At 57.9% G+C, this 25,485-nt stretch overlaps 2 protein-coding genes and 1 long non-coding RNA gene across 30 annotated transcripts in view; 1 reads left to right on the forward strand and 2 right to left on the reverse strand.

The window, feature by feature from the left end:
- ALPL (alkaline phosphatase, biomineralization associated) lies at positions 1-9,031 on the reverse strand. 4 transcript variants are annotated; one of them, XM_086860505.1, is made up of 12 exons: positions 8,881-9,031; positions 6,541-6,632; positions 6,350-6,469; positions 5,225-5,340; positions 4,552-4,726; positions 4,291-4,466; positions 2,837-2,980; positions 2,614-2,683; positions 1,846-1,980; positions 1,061-1,252; positions 768-887; positions 1-670 (listed from the first exon to the last, which is right to left on the reverse strand). In XM_086860505.1, the coding sequence occupies exons 2-12, from the start codon at positions 6,596-6,598 to the stop codon at positions 417-419; spliced, it is 1,560 nt and encodes a 519-aa protein (XP_086716631.1). In that variant the 5' UTR covers positions 6,599-6,632; positions 8,881-9,031; the 3' UTR covers positions 1-416. The 4 variants fall into 4 exon arrangements, with proteins under 4 accessions (XP_086716631.1, XP_086716629.1, XP_086716630.1 ...); XM_086860503.1 differs by lacking the exon at positions 8,881-9,031 and adding an exon at positions 8,113-8,254; XM_086860504.1 differs by lacking the exon at positions 8,881-9,031 and adding an exon at positions 8,093-8,233.
- On the forward strand, positions 8,312-24,159 carry ECE1 (endothelin converting enzyme 1). 25 transcript variants are annotated; one of them, XM_086860484.1, is made up of 21 exons: positions 12,011-12,065; positions 13,633-13,723; positions 14,452-14,578; positions 14,888-14,932; positions 15,014-15,100; positions 16,014-16,155; positions 16,848-17,060; positions 18,343-18,467; positions 18,747-18,959; positions 19,050-19,241; positions 19,763-19,905; positions 19,991-20,105; positions 20,318-20,428; positions 20,666-20,764; positions 20,880-20,957; positions 21,325-21,428; positions 21,630-21,740; positions 21,869-21,936; positions 22,013-22,203; positions 22,296-22,391; positions 22,652-24,159. In XM_086860484.1, the coding sequence occupies exons 5-21, from the start codon at positions 15,014-15,016 to the stop codon at positions 22,826-22,828; spliced, it is 2,265 nt and encodes a 754-aa protein (XP_086716610.1). In that variant the 5' UTR covers positions 12,011-12,065; positions 13,633-13,723; positions 14,452-14,578; positions 14,888-14,932; the 3' UTR covers positions 22,829-24,159. The 25 variants fall into 25 exon arrangements, with proteins under 25 accessions (XP_086716628.1, XP_086716603.1, XP_086716616.1 ...); XM_086860486.1 differs by having other exon boundaries at positions 13,633-13,712; XM_086860483.1 differs by having other exon boundaries at positions 13,662-13,723.
- Positions 23,372-25,485, reverse strand: part of LOC147649512 (uncharacterized) — a 5,695-nt gene continuing 3,581 nt past the window's right edge. The window contains exon 2 of the long non-coding RNA XR_015278709.1: positions 23,372-25,198. This is a non-coding gene — a long non-coding RNA (uncharacterized LOC147649512). The remainder of the gene's footprint in view (positions 25,199-25,485) is intronic.

The following is a 25,485-nucleotide window of genomic DNA, read 5'->3' on the forward strand; positions in this document are numbered from 1 at the left end:
TTTAGGGACAAATTAACCCTATGAGTTAATTTTTTTTCCCATCTTCGTGTGGTCTCTGGCTCCCCACACATGTGACGAGTTGGGCACCAGGGTCAGTCCTCAGCCAAGGGACCGCAGAGGCATTTTGGGACCCAGCCCCATCGCATTTCGCTCAAAGAGGGGGTTTTATCCGCCGAGGCTCCAGCTGCCATCCCCAATCCTGCGGTGGGTTTGGGATAGGCCAGGGAACGTTGCTAATTATAGGGAAGGAACCATGTATTTACAGAGGCAGCTCCCAGCACCAAACCGCCAGCGGCTGCTTTAGCTCCGCTGAGTCTCTCTGTTCTCTCTCTTTCCCGGGCGCTGCTGTCCACAAAAAAATAAAAAGGGGGGATGAATTAAAAATAAATCCCCCTTGGTGATTTGCAAGAGGCACTTTAGCAGAGGAGGAGGAGGAGGAGGCTGAAGGAGGGCAGGAGCAGGGGGGTGGCAGGGCGGGTGGCAGCGTTGCAGTGGCCTCGGTTGGAGCCGATGCAGGCGGCGTAGGCCATGGCGTGGGGGATGTAGTTCTGCTCGTGGACCCCGTGCAGCAGGTGGGCCATGGGCCCGCGGGCGAACACGGCCACGTCCTCGCCACCGTGGGTCTCCTGCCGCAGCGGCACGGCTGACTGCGCCTGGTAGTCGGCGTGTGCTGGGGTAAACAGCACAGGTGAGAATCGTGTCAGAACCCAGCTCATTTTAGCCAAGTTGGGATGATTTTAAGGGGTTTTGGCCTAAAACTCGCTCACCGAAATCCACGGCAGAGACGTTTTCTCGCTCGCCTGCCACGATTTTATAGCCGGGGCCGTTGCCGTAGAGGATGGAGGTGAAGGGTTTGCGGTCCACATCGCTCTGCATCGGGGCCAGGCCTGGTGGGGTGGCACAGTCACCGGGAGGGAATCCCCCCAGGGTGTCCCCAAGCTGTCCCCACGGTGTCCCCAGGCTCTCCCCACGGTGTCCCCAGTCTCTCCCCACGGTGTCCCCAGGCTGTCCCCAAGCTGTCCCCAAGCTGTTCCCGGCACCATGGCCGGGCAGAGCTCACCGAAGATGGGGTTCCCGCGGGGGGTGTAGCCACCAAAGGTGAAGACGTGCGAGTGGTCAGCGGTGACGACGCTGAGCGTGTCCTGGGTGGACGTGAGGCGTGTGGCCAGCCCAATGGCCCTGTCCAGCTCCACAGCCTCGTGCAGCGCCTGCTTTGCCTTCCCCTCGTGATGCCCGTGGTCGATGCGGCCGCCTGCGGAGCCCAGCGCTGCTCATATTGCCCTCCCCTCCTCTTCCCAGCCTCGCACTCCCCTTTATTCCCCGTCTGGATCTCCCCATCACCCTATTTACCCCCCTTTTTACATTCCACATCCTCCCTTTTGCACTCCCATCAGCTCTCTTATTCTTCCTTTTTATCCCCCTACCCTTAATCTGTTTTAGCGTTCCACCTTCACCCCTTTTATCCCTTTTTGCACCTTCATTGTCCCTGTTACCTCTCTTTTTGCATTCCCCCATATCCCCTTTATCTGTCATTTGTGTCCCCCCCACCACCCCCTTATCCTTCCTCCTCATCCCCTTTTTTTGCACTCACATCTCCTCATTATCCTCCCTCTTTGTGCCATCACCCTTAATCCCCATTTTTGTTCTTCCTTCACTCCATTTCCCATCCTTTTGCACGGTCCAGTCCTCACTTTTTGTACCTCCCCTTCGTCCAATTTCCCCACCTTTCTGCAGCCTCTTTTGTACCTCATCACCCCCTTTTTCCTCCCCTTTTTGTATCCCCATCACTCCCTTTTCACCCTTTTATCGAATCCCCTCCCTTTTTGCACCCCCATGAACTCCCACCTTCAACCAGGAGGAAGAACCCCCGGGGATTTTTCTGGAGTATCCTGATGGCCACGGACACCATCTCGCTGAGGGATGGATCTGTCTCGTTGTTCCTGTCCAGCTCGTACACCATGTCCCCTGGCTCGAAGAGGCCTGGGGACAGGGACACTGCTGGGCACATCCTTTTCCCACCAAAAGAAAAAGGGGGGGCCAAATCCTGCTCCTTGTGCTGGCTCAAGCGTTTCACACAGCACCGGATCCAGGGAGATCAGATAGAACCCGGGGATAATCCCAGCCCTTCCTTCCTCCTGCCCGGCAGGATTCCACATTCCAAATGGGATGGGAATTTCACTGCTGACAAACGAGCTGCATCCCTAGCAGGGAGCTGTGTCCCAGGGTGGGAGCAGCAGCATCCCTGGGGGTGTAACATCGTCCTCGGTGGGCAGCACATCCTCGAGAGCACCCCAACATCCCCAGGGTGGGGCACCGGCATTTTCTGGGATTGCAGCCCCTTTGGGAGGTACCAGCACCCCTGGGGGCAGCGGTAGCCCCACCCTTGGGGATGTAACAGCATCCCTTCGGGATATCAGCATCCCCGGGGGGGTAACAGGATCGTCCAGCACCCCCAAGGGATCAGAACCATCTTTGGGGCACGTCCAGGACAGGGCAGCAGCACCCTTGAGAGGATAACTGGCCACCGCAGCTGGCCCAGCGCCCTAGGACAGTACAGGGGTGCCCCTAGAGCACCCAGCTGCTGCCAGGGCACCCTTGGGTGCAGGGACTCACCCAGCAGGAAGTCGGTGCGGCTGAGGTTGAGCGCCAGCAGCCCCCGCCGGTGCCACACGTACTCAGCAACCTGGGGACAGGGGACAGGGGCATTGTCACCTTTCCACTGCCTCTGCCACCCCCGCAGATGCTCCCCAAAATATTCCATCCCCTAGGAACGGCTCTGTAGGGTTGCAGTGGGGTGATGTGTGTGTACCCCCAGCCCCAGGGAGTCCCTGGTCACCTTGCCACGGGGCTTGGCCTCCTGCCATGCCTGGACCAGGTTCCTGCCGTCCAGGCGGGTGCCCCGATGCTTCTCCTCGTGGGGATATTCCGCATCACTGAAATTTTTGGGGTACATGTATTTCCGCCCCCCACCCAGGATCACCTGCAAAAGAGGGGAGGAAATGTAGTTTTAAATAGCTTTTAATTGTTTCAAATTTCCCCCTCCAGCTGGGGTTTAATGGGGAAGACCCTGAAGGGGCGGAATGGGATGTCCAGGAAAGCCCTGGCACTGTGGGCAAAAACACCCGAGGAATTTCACCTCGCCCAAAATAACCCTGAATCTCTTCCTATTAATTAAAACTGAGGACAGAAATAACCATTTCAAGCAGGGATTTGGCTTTTTGAATATTTTTTTTTCCCCCATCTGTGGGAAGGATGCTCCACATCGGGATCCCCACATGAACCCACTGGAATGGAGCCCCATCCCGTGGCTCTCCCTGTTTGCTTTGGAGCCTGATTTATTTGGCCTCTGTTATTTATAACCTAGCAGAGATTTTATGGTTTTTTTGTATTTTTTCCCCCCCTTTCTCTGCTTAGAAGGTGAATTATAAAGCTGCAAAACACCAACGCCAAAATTATTAACAAAAAAAAAAGGGAAAGAAAAGTCTTTTCCCCACTATATAATTATTTCCAGCCTGGGACAGAGTTAAAATTATATTAAAGGGAAAAAAAAAAAAAAAAAACCAGCAAAAGAGGCTATTAAAGAGCTAAATAACAGGCTGGGATGTTTTGCTTTGGGGCTATTTTGAAGGACAGAAGAAGATTTATTTACAGTGCTGAATTTCTGCATAAATCCACAGCAGGGAGCAGAACTGGGGGTAAAAGGAAGAGTTTTGAGTCTGGGAAGTACGGGAAAGGAGGAGGCAAGGATAGATTTGTGGGTCTGTGGCTTGGTCCTTGGTGCTTGTGGTCCCAGCCTATGTTTGAGTGTCCTGGGGCCGTGTCCACCTGAAAGTGCTGGTACCCCACCCATGGTGGTCCCCACTCTGTGCCCATGGGTGGTCCTGAGCCCACATCTGCTGGGGGCTCTGACTCTGACCATTGTGTGGTCCTGGTTGTGCCCCCATGGGTGGTCCCAGTCCACCATCGCACTGGGGTCCCAGCTTTGCACCCATTGCTGGTCCTGGCCCCATATGTACCCACAATCCTGGTCCTGCACCCATGAGTGCTCTCAGCCTCACATCTGTGGGGTGCTCCTTGTCTTGTATCCACTCACAGTCCTGACCCTGCACCCCTTGGTGGCTCCAGCCCAGCATCTCCTGGGAGCTGTGGCTCTTCAGCTGTTGGTGGTCCTGGTCACACATCTATCCACAGCCCTGTCCCCACCCTTGGGTGGCTCCAGCCCCCACCCCAGGCTGCCCTGGTCCCATCCCCACTGACTCTAGGGCACATTCCTGGCGTCCTCATCCCTACCTCAATCTCAGGGATGTTCTCCACCAGCTGCCGGGCGATGTCCTTGCAGCCACCCTCCAGGGCATCCGGGGGCATCTCTGCATCCGAGTACCAGTCACGGTTGGCAGAGTGGGCGTAGGCAGCGCTGGGTGTGGCGTGGGTCACTCGTGTGGTGGTGACAATGCCCACGGCCTTGCCTGCTCCACCAGTTCAGGGGACAAGGGTGAGATCAGCCCCAAAACGCCCGGCTTGGCCTCCTGCCCAGGTCTGCCCGCCCCTCACCTGCCTCCTTGGCCCAGCGGAGGATGGAGGTCACCTCCTGGCCCTTGGTGGTGTTGCAGCGGTCCCGGGTGACGCCGGCGCTCACCCCCAGGGTCCCCTCGTTGGCTTTGACGCCGCACAGGTAGGCGGTGGCAGTGCCGGCGCTGTCGGGCACCTGGGCATTGGTGTTGTAGGTCTGGAAGGTGGGAGATGGATAAAGCACCGTAGTGATCAGCACCACCATTCCCCCCCCGGGCCGTCCCTCCCTGCACCAGACCCCCCATCCCACCCGTGTCTCCTCCCTTTCGCCCTTTGCCCCCCGTTTTACCCCCGGCTCCTCCACCGTGGTGGCACATCCTCCCCCTCGCTGCATTTTGCTGCTTTTAGCCTTTTTTCAGCCCGTATTTTGGCAGGGAGATTGAAGCCAGTGCCACGAACATCCCCACGGGGTAAACGGAGGTGGCCGCTGACTTTAATTATTATTTTAAAAGGTTTTGTTCAGCAAAACGGCCCCGGGAGAAGCAGGGGGGGTCCTGTGGCGTCCCGCAGCCGGCGGGCTCCTCCTGCCCGGCCTCCCCGTTCCCACGGGCGGCCCCTGGCACGGCCCGGCCACCGGAGCCAGCTCCGCTCCCTGGCCCCGCTCCAGCCCGCCCGGTGCCGCCCGCCCGTCCCCGCGGCGCTCCGGGAGCCTCACCTTGGCCAGGGCCACGAAGGGGAACTTGTCCATCTCCAGCAGGCTCTCCTCGCCCTGCCCGTGCTGCAGCTGCCCTTTGAGGATGCGGGCGGCCGTGACCGTGGAGACGCCCATTCCTGCGGGACACGGTCAGCCTCGCACAGCCCTCCGTGCAAAGCCGCTCATCTCGGGTCACTGCACAGCCAGCTTGGCCCATCGCCAGTTCATCCCATCGCTTTTATGGCAGTTAACGCTCCCAGTTCATCCCAGCTCCCAGTTCATCCCAGCTCCCAGTTCATCCCAGCTCCCAGTCTATCCCAGCTCCCAGTCTATCCCAGCTCCCAGTTCATCCCAGCTCCCAGTCTATCCCAGCTCCCAGTTCATCCCAGCTCCCAGTTCATCCCAGCTCCCAGTCTATCCCAGCTCCCAGTTCATCCCAGCTCCCAGTCTATCCCAGCTCCCAGTTCATCCCAGCTCCCAGTCTATCCCAGCTCCCAGTCTATCCCAGCTCCCAGTCTATCCCAGCAGCCGCTTTTCATTACAAAGCCAGTTTATCAGAGAACGCAGTTTGTTGCAACACCCAGCTTTTTGCAAATCCAATTCATTCCAGCACACGGTTTATCCCAGCACCCAAATTATGGCAAAACCAATTTACCTGAGCACCCAGTTCTTCGCCAATCCAGTTTATCCCTGCGCCCAGTTTGCTGTGATCTCAGTTCATTGCAGCACCCAGTTTATGCCAGCACCCAATTTATTGTAACCCAGTTTGCCCCAGCACACAATTTCATTGCAAAGCCAATTTATTGCAGCACTCAACTTACTCTAAATTCAGTTCATACCAGCACCCAGTTAACCCCAACACCCAACTTAAAGCAAACCAAACTGATTGCAGCAACCAATATTTTTTTGCAAATCCAGTTCATCCAGCACCCAGTTTGCTGTAAACTCAATTTACTATAGCACCCATTTATTTTGTAAATCCAGTTCATTGCAGCACCCAGTTTACCCCAGAACACAACTCAGCACTGCACCCACAACATCCAGTGTGTCGAAGCCCCAGTTCATCACAGCGCCCACTTCATCACCCCCGGTGTCCGCCAGCCCCTCTGCCCCCGGCCCGGGGTGGGGGCTCCCCTCCCATCTCACCGTCCCCCAGGAACAGGATGAGGTTCTTGGCCACGTTCTGGTTGAGGCGCTGGAGCCGGAGCGCGTTCCGCAGGGTCTCCTGTGCCTGCCGCCGCCAGTACTCGGGGTCCTTCTCCCTCTCTGCAGGGGAGCCGGGCTATAGCACCCAACAGCACCCACTTCTGGGTGCTGCCCTTCCACACCTCACCTACCCGGGACCAGGGATGCTGAGCAGAGCTGGGCGACGAGGAGGACGAACAGAACCTTCATTCTGCGGCGCTGAGCGGGTGCTGCCAGAAGAGAGCTGCGGGGTGGGTGGCACCCGCTCGTGCCTCAGTTTCCCCACAAAGACCTTTGCCCCGGGGTCAGCCAAGCGAGGACGGAAAGAAATGTCCCTTCCCTGCACAGTCACCGATCTGACTCCCTGGGGACATGCCAACTTACCCCCGCCCCACCCCGCCTCCCCTGGCCATCAGTCCCAGGAGGCACCACCTCACTGTCACCAACCCGAGCTGGAGAAAGCCGGCACGGCCCCTGTGGCACAGCGGGGTCCCCATCACATGGCCATGTCCCCATCACGTGTGTTCCCCTTCCATGCCAATGTCCCCATCGTGCTTGTACCTCTCGTGTGTCCCCATCATGTGTCCCTGTCATGTTCCCATCCCATGTCCGTGTCTCTGCTGCCCGTCTGCAATCCCAGCACACCCCCGTGTCCCCAGCACACACCCCACACACCCCACAGACCCGCCACACCCCACACACCCCACACACCCCACACCCCACACACCCCCCACACCCCCCACACCCCCCATACCCCCCACACCCCACCCACCCCACCCACCCCCCACACCCCCCACACCCCACCCGTGTGTGCCCATGTCCCTAATGCACCCCCGTGTCCCCAGCACACAGCCCTGTCCCCGTCCCCATCCCACACCTGGATCCCTGTTGCACACCCACGTCCCCACATGACCTCGTCCCATCACACACCCATGTCCCTGCTGCATCCCCATCCCGAATCGGTGTGTCCGCCACATGCTCGTGTCCCTGCTGCACACTCGAGTCCCTGCTGCACACTCGTGTCCCTGCTGCACACTCGTGTCCCTGTTGCACACTCGTGTCCCTGTTGCACACTCGTGTCCCTGTTGCACACTCGTGTCCCTGCTGCACACTCGAGTCCCTGCTGCACACCCGAGTCCCTGTTGCACACTCGTGTCCCTGTTGCACACTCGTGTCCCTGCTGCACACCCGTGTCCCTCCTGCACACTCGTGTCCCTGCTGCACACTCGTGTCCCTGTTGCACACCCGAGTCCCTGTTGCACACCCGAGTCCCTGTTGCACACTCGTGTCCCTGTTGCACACTCGTGTCCCTGCTGCACACTCGTGTCCCTGTTGCACACCCGAGTCCCTGTTGCACACCCGAGTCCCTGTTGCACACTCGTGTCCTTGTTGGACACTCGAGTCCCTGCTGCACACTCGTGTCCCTGTTGCACACCCGAGTCCCTGTTGCACACCCGAGTCCCTGTTGCACACTCGTGTCCCGACCACATCTGTGTCGCTGTTGCGGATCCACGTTCCCATCACATGTCCATGTCCCCATGACACCCCCGTGTCGCCAGCACTTGCCCGTGTCCCTGTTGCACACCCACGTCCCCACCACTTGCCCGTGTCCCCACGGTGCCTCCCCTCCTCTGCACGCCCCCTCGCTCCCCGGAGACCCTCCCTCCCTACCCTGGGATGGCAGCGGGGCCCGGGGGTCCTTACCGGGGCTGTCACACACGTACCCGCACTAACTTGGGTCCCGACACCCACGTCCCTCTGGGCGGCGGGAGGAGGCCGGGCCGGGGGGACCGCGAGCCCTTAAATCCCCCTGCACCCGGCCTTCGCCTCCTCCTCCTCCTCCCCTTCCTCCACCCTCCCCCTGCTGCCAGCGAGGGGGGGGACGGGGGAGAAAAGGCCACAAACTGGGCTTACTGGTGCCCTCTGCCGGGTTATACTGGGAGGACTGGGAGGACTGGGATGCACCAAGCCTGGTTGTAAGTGCTGAACATCCCTCCCCCGCTTCACACGGGAGAGTTTGGGGTGCCTCTTGGTGGGATAGATGTGCGTTTTGCCGAATTTTGCATTTTTTTCACCTAGACCGCGCTAGAGGCACCAGGGAGGGGTTGTGGTGGGGGTGATGAAGATGAGTGGCGTCTCCCTGCCTCAGTTTCCCCACACGGGCTCCTGCAGCAGCCCACGAGAGATCCCTGCTGGGATCCCGCGGCGTTACTGTAGGACCTACAATGAGCACGGCGTGGTGACGAGGGCGGGGTGGCTGGGGAGGGGGTGACACCCAGCCCTGCGCCAGTTTCCCTATGGCGGGGAGCGGGGGGCTCCGTGCCCCGCGGAGCCGCCCGTGGCTTCCCAGAAGGTGGCGGTGTCAGCCCACAGATCCGGGAGCCCCGGGGTGCGACCAAGGGAGCCCCGGCCGCCGCCATGGGACGGGCACAGCCCCTTGCGGACCCTGCAAAGCTCTCCGGAAGCCTTTCCCCTTCCCACGCTCTCCTCACCGCTCTGTGCCCCCCCGCGCTCTGTGAGCCCAGCAGAAGCGATTTGCGGCCCGTGGGTGTGATGAGCGTGTCCGTGCTCAGCCCGGCCCGGGGCACCGCGCGTTCCATGCCCGGCACCGCGCGTTCCCATCCCTGGCACCGCGCGTTCCATGCCTGGCACCGCGCGTTCCATGCCTGGCACCGCGCGTTCCATGCCCGGCACCGCGCGTTCCCATCCCTGGCACCGCGCGTTCCCATGCCCGGCACCGCGCGTTCCCATCCCCGGCACCGCGCGTTCCATGCCCGGCACCGCGCGTTCCCATGCCCGGCACCGCGCGTTCCATGCCCGGCACCGCGCGTTCCCATCCCCGGCACCGCGCGTTCCATCCCTGGCACCGCGCGTTCCCATGCCCGGCACCGCGCGTTCCATGCCCGGCACCGCGCGTTCCCATCCCTGGCACCGCGCGTTCCCATGCCCGGCACCGCGCGTTCCATGCCCGGCACCGCGCGTTCCCATGCCCGGCACCGCGCGTTCCATGCCCGGCACCGCGCGTTCCATCCCCGGCACCGCGCGTTCCCATCCCCGGCACCGCGCGTTCCATGCCCGGCACCGCGCGTTCCCATCCCCGGCACCGCGCGTTCCCATCCCCGGCACCGCGCGTTCCATCCCCGGCACCGCGCGTTCCCATCCCCGGCACCGCGCGTTCCATGCCCGGCACCGCGCGTTCCCATCCCCGGCACCGCGCGTTCCATGCCCGGCACCGCGCGTTCCATCCCCGGCACCGCGCGTTCCCATCCCCGGCACCGCGCGTTCCATGCCCGGCACCGCGCGTTCCATCCCCGGCACCGCGCGTTCCCATCCCCGGCACCGCGCGTTCCCATCCCCGGCACCGCGCGTTCCATGCCCGGCACCGCGCGTTCCATGCCCGGCACCGCGCGTTCCCATCCCCGGCACCGCGCGTTCCCATCCCCGGCACCGCGCGTTCCATGCCCGGCACCGCGCGTTCCCATCCCCGGCACCGCGCGTTCCATGCCCGGCACCGCGCGTTCCATGCCCGGCACCGCGCGTTCCATCCCCGGCACCGCGCGTTCCATCCCCGGCACCGCGCGTTCCATGCCCGGCACCGCGCGTTCCATGCCCGGCACCGCGCGTTCCCATCCCCGGCACCGCGCGTTCCCATCCCCGGCACCGCGCGTTCCATGCCCGGCACCGCGGCCGCGCCGCCGCCCGTGCTCCGGGTGTGCTGCTCGTGCTGGCACACTTGTTCAGCTGCAGCCATGCACACGAGCGGGTGTGTGCGCGTGTGCTCACGCGCAGCTGCAGCCGGGCAAGCAGCACACGCCCGTGCACAGCCTTGCACAAGTGCACGCGTGCCCGTGGCACAAGCGCACGCTGGGCCCTTGGTGGCACCGCTCGCTCGCACACGCGCCTGGTTCTGATGGTCACACGCGCGTGTTTGATGTTCACACCCGTGTTTGATGCTCACACGTTTGATGTTCACACACATGTTTGATGTTCACACCCGTGTTTGATGCTCACACGCGCGTGTTTGATGCTCACACCCGTGTTTGATGTTCACACGCGTGTTTGATGTTCACACGCGTGTTTGATGCTCACACCCGTGTTTGATGCTCACACGTGTTTGATGCTCACACCCGTGTTTGATGCTCACACGTTTGATGCTCACACCCATGTTTGATGCTCACACCCGTGTTTGATGCTCACACGCGCGTGTTTGATGCTCACACCCGTGTTTGATGCTCACACATCTTTGATGCTCACACATCTTTGATGCTCACACCCGTGTTTGATGCTCACACCCGTGTTTGATGCTCACACCCGTGTGTTTGATGCTCACACCCGTGTTTGATGCTCACACCCGTGTTTGATGCTCACACATCTTTGATGCTCACACATCTTTGATGCTCACACCCGTGTTTGATGTTCACACGCGTGTTTGATGTTCACACGCGTGTTTGATGCTCACACCCGTGTTTGATGCTCACACCCGTGTTTGATGCTCACACATGTTTGATGCTCACGCTCGTGTGCCCGCACGGCTGCTCTCGCACGGGCTCTCCCCGCAGCCCCGCTCGCTTTCCCGTTCGCACGATTGCCCGCGGCCGGGACCGCGCCCGGCTCGCCCGGGCCGGGCCGTGACCCCCCCGCCGGGGAGGGAGCCGGGGCTCCCCCGGGGGGATGTGCCGAGAGCGGCGGGGCGCGTGGGGCTCCCCCAGACGGGGCCTGGGGCCCCCCGAAAGAGTTAAAGGAGGCGCTCGGGAAGCCCGTCCCTCCGCGGCCCCATTGGTTTCCCATCCCAGATCCATCCTTCGCTCGCCACCCTCGCTAGGCCTCGGCGGCGTCACGAGCGGGGCCGGGGCTCAGCGGGCGCTCGCCCCATCGGGGCCGGGGCCGGCAGGAGTGGGGTGACGGTCATGGTGAGTGGGGGGACCCAGCGACACCCCCAAATGTGGGGGTGGCTGAGTGGGGGGCGCTTGGCCGAAGGGGGCGCCGGGTGATGCGTCTCCCATGGGATGCTCCGTGTAACCCCACAGGACGCCCCCCATTGCATCCCAGGGGACCCCCGGGATCCCCGCGGGACCCGCATGAGACCCTCACTGGGCCCTTAAGGGACCCCCATTGCATCCCAAGGGATCCCCCCGAGACACCCCCATGTGCCCCCACGGCACCCCCGGGGACCCCCCCTGCACCCCCGCGCCCCCCTGGGTGCCCCCTCGGGACTCCCCCCGTTTTCTTTGCGGCTGGTGGGGATCTCAAGCTGGGTGCCCCCCTGAACCCCCCTGAACCCCCAAATGCTCTCCTGACCAGCCCCGCGGGGGTTTGCACCGTGTTTCCCCCCCGAAGGGAGGGGGGCGCCCCCCACCCAGCCGAACCCACTTTTGGGGGGCTGTTTGCGAGCACCCCCACACTGGGTACTTCTCCTCCCTACGTTTTATTTATTTATTGTTTGTTGGTTTGTTGGTTTGGTTTTTTTAAAGTTTAACGCTTTTTTGCTGCTTTTTGAGCTTTTCTTAAAAAATTAATTTATTTGGTCCCCACAAAAATAGAGACCCCCTCCAAGCCCCTTTCCCGGCATCTCTAATTAACACCGGCACCTCTAATTAGCACTAGGAGTTGCTAATTACCCCCGATTATCCTGATGAGCAGCGTGAGCCGCGCTGGGCGCTGAGTGCGGGCTGCAGAGGTGCGGGGGCACCCATGGGTGCTGCGGGTGGGCAGCGCTTTGCCAGGCGGGGCTCGGGGGGGTGACCCGGGGGGTGACCCGGGGGGTGACCCGGGGGGTGACCCGGGGGGCTCCGGGTGAAGCTGGGGCTCGGAGGGGCTGGGGAAGGCGAGGAATCCCCATGGCGCCGGTGGCCGCGCTGGCTCGGAAATGGCGGCGGGGCCGGGAGCGGCGGCGGAGGCTCGGGGAGCGGGGAGCGGGGAGCGGGGAGAGGGGAGCGGGGAGAGGGGAGCGGGGAGAGGGGAGAGGGGAGAGGGGAGAGGGGAGCGGGGAGAGGGGAGAGGGGAGCAGAGAGCGGGGAGAGGGGAGAGGGGAGCGGGGAGAGGGGAGCGGGGAGCAGAGAGCGGGGAGAGGGGAGAGGGGAGCGGGGAGAGGGGAGAGGGGAGAGGGGAGAGGGGAGCGGGGAGAGGGGAGAGGGGAGCGGGGAGAGGGGAGAGGGGAGCGGGGAGAGGGGAGCAGAGAGCGGGGAGCGGGGAGCGGGGTGTCCCGGAGAGGGGAGCCCGGAGCAGCGGCGGAGGCTCGGGGTGTCCCGGAGCGGGGAGCAGAGAGCGGGGGTGCCCCGGAGCGGAGAGCGGAGAGCGGGGGTGCCCCGGAGCCGGGCCGGGAGCAGCGGCGGAGGCTCGGGGTGTCCCGGAGCGGGGAGCGGGGGTGCCCCGGAGCGGGGAGCGGGGGTGCCCCGGAGCCGGGCCGGGCCGGGCGCTGCCGACCCCCCGAGCCCCCCGGGGCTGCGCGGGCTCCCGGCACATGGCGCTCATTGTTCGGAGAGCGAAGGAGCGCTCTGGGGTAAAAGCAGGCTGTTTAAAGTAAGGCCGGGGGTTTTGTAAGTTGTAAAGAGAGTGAAAATTCCCTCGCGTGGGGAGTTGAAGTGTGGGGGCACCCCCCGAGTGCCCCCCACCCTATCGGAGCTGGGAAAATGCATTTTTATTGGGATTGAAGCAAATAACGGCGTGGAGGGGGGAGGTGTGTGACAAAAACTACCCCTAAAAGGGGCTGCTCCTGCTTCTCAGCAGAGGGGTGCTGCAGGGGGGGTCACCCAGAGGTGGTACTGGGCCCCCAAAATGGACAATTTGGGTGTTAAAAATCCCTCCCGGGCCCCAATTTCCCTCCAATTAAGGATGCTGGGGGTCGAGCCCGGTGTCTCTCGGGGGTGTTTTGGGGGAGCTCGGGCTCAGTTTGGGTTCTCTGATGGCTGGTACAGGGTTGAACTAACACATCTCTTGTGAAAGGAGAACAGAAAGAGATTATTTTTGGTCTTTTTCCTTCTGTTTTCATGCTGGGGTAGGCGGGGTGGGGGATCGCTGAGGAAAAAAATTGCATTTCCTCAGGAAATGGAGTGAAAGCTGGGATTCCAGGAATTTGGTGTTGCAGAACCGTGGGGGCTTCACGGATCCCCCCACCTCGTGAGTGGTGATTTGTGCCCGCAGCCAATTTCAGGCGTGTCCGAAGTACTAAAATAGGTGGAAAAAAGTGAAAGGGGTTGGGAAAATAGGATCTAAACAGAGATTTTCCTCACGATAAAATCTTGCAGTTGAGGCTCTTTTGCTTCACGGTTCTCAGGCTCCAGGCGGGCGCCCAGGGGAGATTTTGGGGCTGCAGTCCGAGATTTCGGTACAACCAAGGTGGGAAACCACCTCTTTGTTTTAACTCTTTCTCTTCCCCAGCTGGGTTTTGTGGTTAATTAAACTGAGGCTGGGATATGGGATCCCAGGAGAGGATGAGACTTGTTATTATTATATAAATTATATTTATATAACAAAAATATATAATATATTATATTATAATAAATATAAACATAATATATATGATATCATTTATTTAATTATTTATTATTCAATAATTAATATTTACTAATTAATAATTAATAATTAGTTATTTAATATTTAATGTTTAATAGTTAATTATTTAATAATTATAATATAATATTAATTATTTTTTATTATTATCATTGGCGTGCAGAGGGAGGTTTGGGAATGGTGCTATTGGAAACAAGGCTGAGAACCGGTGCTTTCATTCTGCCAGGGGAAACTGAGGCACGGATATGTGGGGTTTGGATCAAGTCATCCCTTTGGGATGGATGGCAGCGGACTGGGGGCATCCTGATGGGTGTGAAGCCCCTCCCTGCGCTGGCTGTGGGTGAAGGGTTGTGAGCGGTGCCATCGCTGGCGGGGTCGGGGTGGATTTTGGGGTGCCGAGCCCCTCGGGGGGGAGTGGAGGGCTGTTTGCTGTGTCGGGAGACAGTCTGGCTGGATGGCAGGGCAGTGCCAAAGGGAAGGAAACAGTGGCGGCGGCACGATAAGGGCCGGCTGCCAACCCGCGAGGTTTTCCTTGTTTTTCTGCCGGGGATGAGATAAGAGCCGGGCACAGGCACAAGATAATGCCCGGGAGTCACGGCGCCGGGAGGGAGCCCGTCCGCAGCTGAAATCCCCGGTCTGTCGCCTCTGGGTGCTCTGGGTGCCGTCTCCGGGTGTTTCACGGTGCGTGGGTTCCACAGCTGGGGCGCAGAGCCGCGAGCGAGCCGGCAGCGGCAGGGTGAAAAGCCATTTTCTGTGCCGCCAGCCTTCCCCAGGTGCCTGGCACTGTGGGATTCCCTTGCACAGGGGGGTCCCTCTCCCCGCTTCAGGGCGGAGGTGGATCCGGCTTTATTCCAGCCTGAAGGGGAGGTTGCACAACCCGGCCCCGGGGGAAAGCGAGGCGGGTTCAGGCTTTGCTCAGCTCTTGGCTCTGGCCCTCTTTGCTTTCCATAAACCATCCTCCGGCGTTTGTGTCGGCTTTTACTAACTCAGAGCCATTCGGATTTTGCTCGCTGGAGGAGGAGGTGGCTTTAGAAGGTGTGTAAATCTTTCTTATCCTTCATCCTCTTCCTCAACTCCGGGCCACTGAGCACCTCTGTTGCTGATCTCCCTGTGCAGATGTCGACCTACAAGCGGGCCACGCTGGACGATGAAGACCCCCTGGACTCCCTTGGTGACAGTGATGGATACCCCAATGGCTTTCAGGTATAGCTTCATGTGTCTTTTAGGGAGGAAAAGGGGGATTTTGTGTCCTGGCAAGCAGCAAAGGGGGTGCAGAAGGGTTTTCTATCTGGGACCAGTGTCTGGAGGGTAAAGTCCAGTGAGGGCAGAGCCATGTTGGCTCCTGCCACTCCTGCCCTTCGCTCCCCTTCTGGCACAGGGAGCCAGCACGGCTATATCCTGCCTCGCTGTTTCAGCACTCCACCTCCTAGCTTTTCTGCTGCCAAACCCCTTCCTAGCATGGTTGGGGTGAGCAATTATTGCAGCACTGGGACTTTTGTCCCCACATAAAAAGGGATTAGTTTAATTCCTTCCCAAGCAGTGGGAAAGCAGCTTAAAGAGGGCCAAGGGTGGCAAGAAAAAAACCCCATGGCTGCCAGTGTCTGGCCTCACCAGGAGGGGTTCAGGTCTGGAGAGATCCTCTCTGTCCTGGCCCCAATCCCAGCTCCATGTCTCTAGAATGGTGCTTTCTGACCCAAAGGTGTTTTTACTTTTCCTGGCGGGGCCGTCTCCACCTTCACATTGAGATGTTTCCTGGGGATGTTTTTTGCCTGAGTGGGAGTATCCTGTTAAGGCACTTTCAGATGAAGCCCCCACCCTGTCCCAGGGCTGGCAGTGGGGATGGGGACAGCCGTGGGATTACACTGTGCTTGAGAAAGTGTTTGGGGTGGCACGGGACAGCAGGTGAGCCCTCCAAAGCGCTCGTCCTGCTCCCTTTCCTGCCATTGTGCTGCCCTTCCTGCCTGGTTTCTGGAAGGCAGCGGCTGCCTTTTCCCGCTGAATCCATGACAGAACCCTCTCCTGGGCTAAATTTCTGCTGTGGCCTGTGGGAAGCAGAATGGGGGCTGCATCAGTGAGTTTTTCTGCCAGCGGGGAGATGACGCTGCTCTTCCCACAGGTGAACTTCCGCAGCTCCCGGGGCAGCCGGGGGTGCTGGGCTGAGCGGACACGCGCTGAAAAGCAGCTGGTGGTGCTGGTGGGGGTGCTGGTGGTACTGCTCGTGGCCTGTCTGCTGGGACTCGTCTTCCAGTACAGAGCCAGTAAGTCCTTTGGTTATTTTCTGGGAGCCAAAACTCCCCCAGGAAAGGGAGGGTCCTGGGTTCAGCCTCTGTGTGCAAACACTGAGGCAGAGCAGCTTATCTGAGTAACTGGTGGGGATGGTTTGCTCAGGCTTTGAGCAAACAGCTGCCCCTTTGACCAGGGTGGGCTGCTGGAGAGTTCCCAGAACACAATATTTGGTGCGAGGGTGGGATTCCCACCTGCCCCCCTCACTCCAGGACAGGATCCTTGGGTATCAAACAGGATGCTCAGGTGTGGGGTGGGATCTTTGGGCTCAAAACAGGATGGTCACCTGCACCCCTTAACCCCCAGAGTGAAATGCTGAGATGCAGGATAAGATATTTCTCTGACCCTTTATCCTGGAGCTTGATGCCTGAGCACAGGATGGACCATTTCTCTGCATCCTTCACCCCAGGGTGGATGACTGGGCACTGCACAGGATCTTTGGGCATAAGATGAAATGCTTGCCCAGGGATGGGAAGTTTGGCCAGGATGCTCAGACATAGGCCAGCATGCTAGTCCATATTGCTTGCCATAGAGCAGGGTGGTAAGCTCCAAGGTGGGATGCTCGGGTACCAGCTGGGGTATTTGCCCCTTCAGCTCAGGGCAGGATGCTCTGTGGTGCCACTCATCCTGCTGCAGCAGAGGAGCTGACCTGTTCCTGCCCCGCCAGGGTCACCCAGCGTGTGCCTGTCAGAAGCCTGCATCTCCGTTACCAGCTCCATCCTCAGCTCGCTGGACCGCACGGTGAATCCCTGTGAGGACTTCTTCAGCTACGCCTGTGGGGGCTGGATCAAGGCCAACCCTCTCCCTGACGGTCACTCGCGCTGGGGCACCTTCAACAACCTCTGGGAGCACAACCAGGCCATCATGAAGCACCTGCTGGGTGAGTGCGTGGGAGCGGTGGGACCCCGCAATTCTCAGCGGCCCCATCAGGTGCAGGGAATGCCAAAAACACATACACAGAAACATGAGGTTGGAACTTAACTCCAGTGTCAAACCAGTCTGTGACACACATGCTGTGAGACACAGATCCTGGCTGTGTTTGCTCTCCTCGATGGTCCTGAGGTTTTTCACTGCGGTGCTGCTAGTCTTTGGTGCCGAGCAGGGAAAAGGCCTCTGCTCTGTAAACACCATGGTGGCATTCCCAGAAATTCTGAAATTGAGGATTTGCTCTCTAGACTGCATCCAGAGGCTGTAGTGCCTCAATGTCACCCCAGATCTGCATTTTTCCTGTTCTATAACTTCCAGCCTTTGTGAGCAGCCTTTTGGGGGGCTGGCTGCCAATATGGCCATTTTTGGGGGGCTAAAACTCCCCCAGCAAAGGGAGGGTGCTGGGCTCGGCCTCTGCGTGCGAACACCAAAGCAGAGCAGCTTATCCGAGCAACTGGCGGGGACGCTCTGTTCAAGCTTTGAGCAAACAACTGGCTCCTTATCAGCACTTTCCACTGCGCCAGGGCTGATTATCTGGAAAGAGAAGGTTTGGGAAGAGTGTTGTCTTTTGAGAGAAAGGGGGTGGCGCGGGAACAGCTTTGTCCCTGGCTTTTCCTGCAGAAATCTGGTGCTGGTTTTACTGGGAGAGGAGACTGGGCCTCCAGCCAAGTGGTTGCGTTCGGCATTTCCTTGAATTCCTTGGAGCTGAGGGACCTTTAGTTAATAAAACCACAGAGCTGAGAAGCCAAAGGTGCAAGCTGTGTCATCAGGAAAATAAATTAAAAAAACCCCAAAAACCCTCTGGGGAAGCAGAATTTTAGCTGGGGGGATGAAAGGAAGGTTTTGGAGGCAGAGGAGAAAAATGGGTTTATTGTTCCTCTTTGCAGGAATAAAGAATCACAGGGCTGGGAGGCACCAGCACATAGGCAAGGGCAGCACCTGGGGCTGGGAATATCAGAGCTGCTGGAAAAAGAAAAAATATTTTTTTTCTTTCTTTCTTTATCTTTTGACCTCAAAGAGTTGGAACAGTCACTGTGTGTGGGAAAGGAGATGGGGGCAGGAGGCCAGGAAAGGATGGGGTCAATAGGATGTCCCTGGAGGCATGGCAGGGACTGTTGGGACAGTCCTTGGTGCCTTTTTGGAGCCTGGCCTTGCCCAAAGTGGGGCTGAATCCTTCTGGCTCCAGCGGACCCCCATCCCTGGAGCCCCACATGATTCCTGGGTACCTCCCACAGAAAACACCACGGCCAATGTGTCAAGCGAGGCAGAGCGCAAGGCACAGCGCTATTACCAAGCCTGCATGAACGAGAGCAAGATCGAAGAGCTGCGTGCCACCCCACTCATGGAACTTATCCAAAAGGTTTGTCCCACTCCTTGTGGAAAATCCACCTTCCCTCTGCAAAATGGGGGGAAAAGCTCAGTCGTGGGCAGTCCTCACATCCTCCATACTCCATTCTTAGGGCTTCCTGCAGAAGAGCATCCCCCCGGTCAGGCAGGCAGAAGCAGGGATTTATAATCCTGTAAGGGGCTTTTTAGCCCCTTTGCAAGATATTTCCCCCTAGGATGGATATTGAGGGGATATTGAAGCAATTTCAGGTGTCTGTTTCTTGCTTGAATGTTGGTTGCTGTCTGTCCCCAGCTGGGTGGCTGGAACATCACAGGTACCTGTGCTGGTGACAACTTCAACAAAACGCTGCGGGAGGTGACGGCGCATTATCGCACCTCGCCCTTCTTTTCCGTCTACGTCAGTGCTGACTCCAAGAACTCCAACAGCAACGTCATCCAGGTGGATCAGTCAGGGCTGGGCCTGCCATCGCGGGATTACTACCTGAACAAGACTGAGAATGAGAAGGTGAGGGTGTTGCAGGAAATGCGTGTTGGCTGGGGGATGCCGTGGGTGGGAGGCACCCACCGTGCTGATCCCACCTGTCTGACCACGCAGGTGCTTGCTGGGTACCTGACCTACATGGTGCAGCTGGGGATGTTCCTGGGAGGCACCGATGAGGAGTCAACACGGCAGCAGATGCAGCAGATATTGGACTTTGAGACGGCCTTGGCCAACATTACCATCCCCCAGGAGAAGCACAGGGATGAGGAAGTCATCTACCATAAAATGACAGCAGGAGACCTAAAGGTAGGAACGGAGCTGGAGAGCTTCTCTGTTCTGCTGTGGTTTGGGAAGTGGGGTGGATGGGTGGAGCTCCTCTGGGAATCCTGACACCAGCTGACAGCCTGGGAAGCTCTTGTGCAACAGCTTGGCATATGTCCTCCTTGGGGAAATCCTGGCCTGACCCTTCCTCCCAGCCTCTGGACCACCCCTGGGGCTGGCAGCTGTCCTACTGCAGCACTTCTGTCCTTCTGGCACTGCTGCCCCTGGATGGACGTCAGCCTGCTCACCTCCCAGTGTCCCCAAAGGGGCTCTAATGACTTGTATCAACATCTCTGACACCCACCCCACTTTCTTTTCCTACTTTGTGGGAGGAAATTGTTTACTCCCCTCTAACCTTTCAAGGATGCTGCTCTTATGGGAACTGGTGTCTGCAAAGTCAGCTGAATCCATCAAATGGGGACTAATACAGCCAATTCCAGTTCAAGAAGCAGCTGTCTCCCCTTGTGATGGTTTTCAGGTCCATAGCAGCACTGTGGTTTTTGCAGGAGCTGGCACCAGCTGTGGACTGGATGCCTTTCCTCTCCACAGTCTTCTACCCCGTGGAGCTCAACGAGTCAGAGCCCGTTGTGGTCTATGCCAAGGAGTACCTGAAGCAGGTCTCTGACCTCATCCTGGCCACGGATAAATGGTGAGAACCCCCACCCTGTATGGAGACCTGTGTACCCAGGGTGGGCAGGAATGTGCTGCTGCCTACTCACCACCTCCCACCACAGTCTCCTCAACAACTACATGATCTGGAACCTGGTGAGGAAAACCAGCCCACTCCTTGACCAGCGCTTCCGGGATGCTGAGGAAAAATTCATGGAAGTGATGTATGGGACAAAGAAGGTGAGGGTGAAGTCCCCAATGTCCCTGAATGTCACCACTAAAATGGTGATGGCTTTTTATGTCAAGGCCCTGTCATGTGGCATACAAACAATAGAGATGTGGGGCAGCTTTTGGGGTGGCGGAGGGTTGGATGGGCCAGGTGGAGCAAGGGGTAGGAATGTGGAGGGCTTTGTTCCGTGCCACCACTGATGACCATCTCCTGTCACTTGCAGAGCTGCCTCCCACGCTGGAAGTTCTGCATCAGTGACACAGACAACAACCTGGGCTTTGCCCTGGGGGCCATGTTTGTCAAGGCCACCTTTGCTGAGGACAGCAAGCAGGTGGTACGTCCCCAAGACAGCAGCGTGCGAGTCCCAGTGCTGGGGAAGCTTCTACAGTGGTGGAACTGTCGGGGCAGACAATGTTTCTGTGTGCGCTGTGCAGCTCTGTGTGCTGCTTTTTTCACCATGTGTTGTCTTGGCCTCCCAGCCTCTTCCTCCCTGTGGTGTGAAGGTCCTCGACCTCTCTGGGACAGGAAGCCGGCTCTCTGGACTGACGCTGTGCTGCCTTGTTTTGTCTAGGCGGAGGAAATGATAGCAGAGATTAAAACTGCCTTCGAGGAAAGCCTGGAGACCCTGCAGTGGATGGATGAAGAGACAAGGAAGTCAGCCAAAGAGAAGGTGGGGTGCTACTGGCTGCACTGGGGAGAAGGGTGAGGGTGGAGAACGGTGAAACCAGGCGAGCCTCTCCTTCATCTCTGGCACTGAAAGCACTCTGGTCCTTGTCATCCTCCAGGCAGATGCCATCTACAACATGATTGGCTATCCCAAATTCATCATGGACCCCAAGGAGCTGGATAAAGTCTTTAATGACGTGAGTTGGTCAGATATGTCCCCTGGGTGTTCTATAGGATGTGCAGGATGTGTCCATATCTCCAAGGCCTCAGCCTTGAACCCCAGGCTTCCTCCAGAAGGGGCTCACTGATGTCCTTGGGCCTTCTCTAGGGACTTCCCAGAGACCTGTGGGCCAGTCCTGGGGTGGCTGTGGCTCATGGGATTCCTGCCTGGGAAAAGGAGGAGTCGTTTTCTATAATGGTGATTCATTGCCCTCCAGAGACTCCACAGATGTTGGAAAGGAGGAGAAGCCGTAACTGCTGGCTCTGGAGGCTCAGATGTTACTGTGGAGGGAGGAGTGGGGCTGGACAATCACCACACACTGCTCACACCTTGTTCTTTTGCAGTACGAGGCTGTTTCTGACCTCTATTTTGAGAACGTCATGCAGTTTTACAACTTCTCAGCCAGGGTCACGGCTGACCAGCTCCGGAAACCACCAAACCGGGACCAGTAAGTCCTTTGCTCCACTTCCACTGTGTTCAGCGGGGAATATCAACATATCTGGAGCACTGGGATTTGGTGTCCACCAGGCTGTGCTGGTTTTGGGGAGATAAATTTAGGACAACAGCTTTGCAGCAAAAGTGGATTATGCTGCAGCAAACACTGGTGATGGTTTGTGTTGGCATGTTGGCTGTGTTTGTGTTCCTGCAGGTGGAGCATGACACCTCCGACAGTCAATGCGTATTACTCTCCCACCAAGAATGAGATTGTCTTCCCTGCTGGCATCCTCCAGGCCCCCTTTTACACCCGTGCATCCCCCAAGTAAGAGCCACGGGAAAACAGAGAGGGACGGATTCCCAGCTTTCCTCCTATATCCAAATGTTAGGCTAAGTTTCATGGCTGTGGGGAGCAGAGGCTGCTTTCTTAACCTCTGCATTACCCTCCTGCAGATCCCTGAATTTTGGTGGGATTGGCGTGGTGGTGGGCCATGAGTTGACACATGCCTTTGATGACCAAGGTATGACCAGGGCCAGGTGGGTGGGCAGCTGGAGGGGTGGCCAGGATGAGATGAAGGATCCACCATGTTCTTGCAGGCCGGGAATACGACAAAGATGGCAACCTGCGTCCCTGGTGGAAGAACTCCTCGGTGGAGGCCTTCAAGCATCAGACAGCGTGCATGGTGGAGCAGTATGGCAACTACACTGTCAACGGTGAGGCAGTCAATGGCAAGCACACCCTCGGGGAGAACATCGCCGACAATGGGGGCCTCAAGGCCGCCTACCGGGTAGGACCATGGGGCTGGGGAGATTTGAAGGGGGACACGGTGTGGTGGGATTTGTGGTGTCTCCTGAGCTTGCTGTGCTCCCTGGTTTTCAGGCATATCAAAACTGGCTGAAAAAGAATGGGGATGAAGAAACACTCCCAACTCTTGGCCTCACCAACTACCAGCTCTTCTTTGTTGGCTTTGCACAGGTAGGTCATGTGGGCACACGGATTTTTGGGGGTGGAGTATGTCCAGATAGGGTTGGGAGGGTGTGATGGGAAAACAGAGTCCTCCAGAGATGATGTAGTGGATGGAGAATGAGACTGGGGTGGTGCTGGTGACAAAGGAAGACAAAGCTGAAGCTCGAGCTGCCGTGGCCCCCATCACACAGGCAGAGGTTGGGTTCAGCACTGAGCTGGCCCCATGGTGATGGGTGTCAGTACTCAGGCCCCTCGCACTCCATTTGCAGGTGTGGTGCTCAGTTCGCACACCAGAGAGCTCACACGAGGGGCTCATCACGGATCCCCACAGCCCCTCGCGTTTCCGCGTCATCGGCACCGTCTCCAACTCCAGGGAGTTTGCAGAGCACTTCAGCTGCCCCCCAGGCTCCCCCATGAACCCCCTCAAGAAGTGTGAAGTCTGGTGATGGGTGAGTGCCCAAGGGAACCAGCGGCTGGTTGCTTTGTCCTCTGCCAATAGCTGGGCTTCCCCAGTCCTTTGAGGCTCAAACCACTTCTCCATGCCATGGAGAGCCCAACTCTTCAGCTGGAGCAGTGTCTGTGCCCCTGGCATTGTCTGAGGTTCAGTCCACTGTGAAAACTTCTCATCCCCCTGCTTGTTGGTGAAATGACGTAGGTTTGGGGGTCTCCTCTTTCCCACCATGACCGGGCCAAGTGTCAAGGCACACACGTATCCGTGGGCACTGCCTGTATTTACACACACACAGTGCTCCAGCCTGACCCACTGCCTGCAAAACCTCTCTGCTGTGGAGGTGCTAAAGGGAAGCCCCAACAGTGGCAGGTTTGTCTGCGTGTCTGAGTACACCTGATGTACCACCTTCTCTCCAAAGATGCGCACACGAGGGTGGGAAATATTTTAAGAAATATTTTTTTGGGGGGGAAATACATATATTTTTTTCATGTGTTGTGGAATACACTGGAAATTTTCAGGGAAAAAGCATTTAAAAGCCTTTTAGTAAAATATTAGTATATTTATTAATTTTTTTTTTTACTTAGTGCAGCTGTAGGTGCAGTACCCTGTGGTGACAGTCCCTTGGCCAGGGAAGCTGGGCAGGGCTGTGGATATCTTTCCAGTCTTGGATCCTGTGTTTCTCTGGGAGGGACTATCCCTCAGAGGATGCTGATGGGAAAATTAGGGACAGCAGGCCTGGGGACAGGGCTGGAAGATGCTGCACATCACAGAGGCTGTGCTGGCATGCTGCAGCTCCTGGGATTAGCTTTAATTTCAGAGTGTAAAGGGAAAAATTGACATAACCAAAGATGTAACCAAGGTGGTGATGGGGTGGATGAAGCATCCTGTTCTCCTTCCTGTCCCTTCTGAAGTCAGGCCAGCCAGGATATCCTGGCCCTAAAGCTTCCCAGACAAGTGCAGGCAGTTCCTGCCACTGCTTTTCTCATGCTGAGCCTGCCCTCTGCACGGGAAGCTGCAAGCCCCAAAAGCACCACGTGGCCCCAAAATTCTGTCCCTCCACAGGTGGTTTGGCACCAGTGTGAGAAGTGATCAGGATGGGGCTGAAGGACTTTAAGGGATGTTTTTAATACTTGTTTTGAGGGGAAAGCACTGACAGGAGCTCAGGTGCTGTGTGTTGTCTTTTGCTCTAGACAAAGCAGAGACACGGAGGAATTTTTAATATTTATATGTAAAGGGAGGGATGGAAGGGGCTGTTTTTTTGTAACTATTTTTTCACCCTATGTGTGGGGCTAATTGTAATTGAAATAATAAATACTTTTTACTGGATTTGGAGCTTATCATGACTCATTTTCTTATAGCAGGAGGCTCTGCATCCCTTTATTTGTGCCCTTCTCCCTGTCTACACCACTAAGACTGTCCTGTGTTGACAAAGCTGAGCCAGGAGCCTTTTCCCAACCTGTGCTTGGTGACTGCTGCCTCTCTTGGAGGCTAAATCCAGGGGTTTTTGCCCTAAAACCTTACTCTCACTGCAGGTGGCTCTTTGCTTTCCATCTCTATGGCATGACCCCACACAGCTCCCTGGCAGGGAGGTCTTTCCTGTATGCTTTTCCTTCCTCCTGGGTGAGTTTTTAGCCAGCTGGGCTGTGGTTGGATCCAGTGGCACAGGCCCCACCACAGGTTTCTCTTCAAACTCCCTTATTTATGGCTTGGTGATTCGGGGGGATGCTGCCAGCTCCATAACACAGGCCAACATGCACTTCAAGCAGATGCTCCATGGCTTCATCAGGCTTGCCCAGAAAATGCAAGGTAGGACCTGGGCTGCAGGCTCCCTGCAAGCCTCACCTCAGCACCTGGCAGGGCTGATAGCCATTAACCATGTCAACTGCTTTGTACTCCTTCGCTATTTAGCCTTGGAATTATTGGGGGCTGGATTTGGGGCAAAACTAGGGGGCTGCAGCCCACTGATAGCAAACTTTTGGGAATACAGAGCATTTCTGCTGCTGGCAGGGGCAGGACCAAGCCAGCAGTGAGCTGGGGACACGGATGTTGCATAAATAAGACATTAAAATACCCCTCTGACCTTTTTTACCGTGTTTTCTCACCCAGATGGAACCAAAATGTAGTAATAGCACTCACTTTCTGCTGGCACCACTCAGTGTGAGGCCCTCGGCTTCCTGCAGTGCTGGAGAGTGGCTGTGGCCGTTGTTTTCCAGAGGTCTGCCTGGAAATGGTGCAAACCCGCAGAGGGCGGTGGAGCTGAGAAAATCGCTGCCTGCACACTTCGGTGCTTGGCTGGCAGGAGCCAGTCCTGTTTCAGTCTGGATGTGGCCCCACGTGTTTGAATTGTGGTGGAATACCTGCATTCCTAGGGAAAGAGAGGAGCAACGTGGGTGTAAGGCAAAGAGGAATAGACTGGGGCTGGGGTGAGAGGGTGTTTTCCCAGCTGCAAGGAGCAGGGAAGGGAGTACAGGAGTCACATGGAGATGCTGTTAGAAGTGGTTTAACACCATCCAAAAAGGAAATGTTTTGGCTCTCTGGGGCTTAGTTGCAGGGAGGAACCAGGCAGGTGATGGCTCAGGGACAGCCCCAGGGCAGAAAGGACTTTGAGGGTGACCATCAGCTGTGCTGTGGCAGGGGACAACCGTGGTCAAG

This window comes from Cyanistes caeruleus, chromosome 22 (genome assembly GCF_971803275.1).
Source record: "Cyanistes caeruleus chromosome 22, bCyaCae1.hap1.1, whole genome shotgun sequence".
Lineage (NCBI taxonomy): Eukaryota > Metazoa > Chordata > Aves > Passeriformes > Paridae > Cyanistes > Cyanistes caeruleus.

Coding starts and splice junctions, on each gene's coding strand:
- ALPL (XM_086860506.1), bottom strand. CDS start 7,365: ATGTGGCGGACACACCGATTCGGGATGGGGATGCAGCAGGGACATGG. Junction 6,633..7,318: donor GGGATGCAGCAGGGACATGG/GTGTGTGATGGG, acceptor CCCACCCCGCAG/CTCTCTTCTGGCAGCACCCG. Junction 2,981..4,290: donor AGAACATCCCTGAGATTGAG/GTAGGGATGAGG, acceptor CCTCTTTTGCAG/GTGATCCTGGGTGGGGGGCG.
- ECE1 (XM_086860477.1), top strand. Junction 19,242..19,762: donor TGACAGCAGGAGACCTAAAG/GTAGGAACGGAG, acceptor TGGTTTTTGCAG/GAGCTGGCACCAGCTGTGGA. Junction 22,392..22,651: donor TCTTTGTTGGCTTTGCACAG/GTAGGTCATGTG, acceptor CTCCATTTGCAG/GTGTGGTGCTCAGTTCGCAC.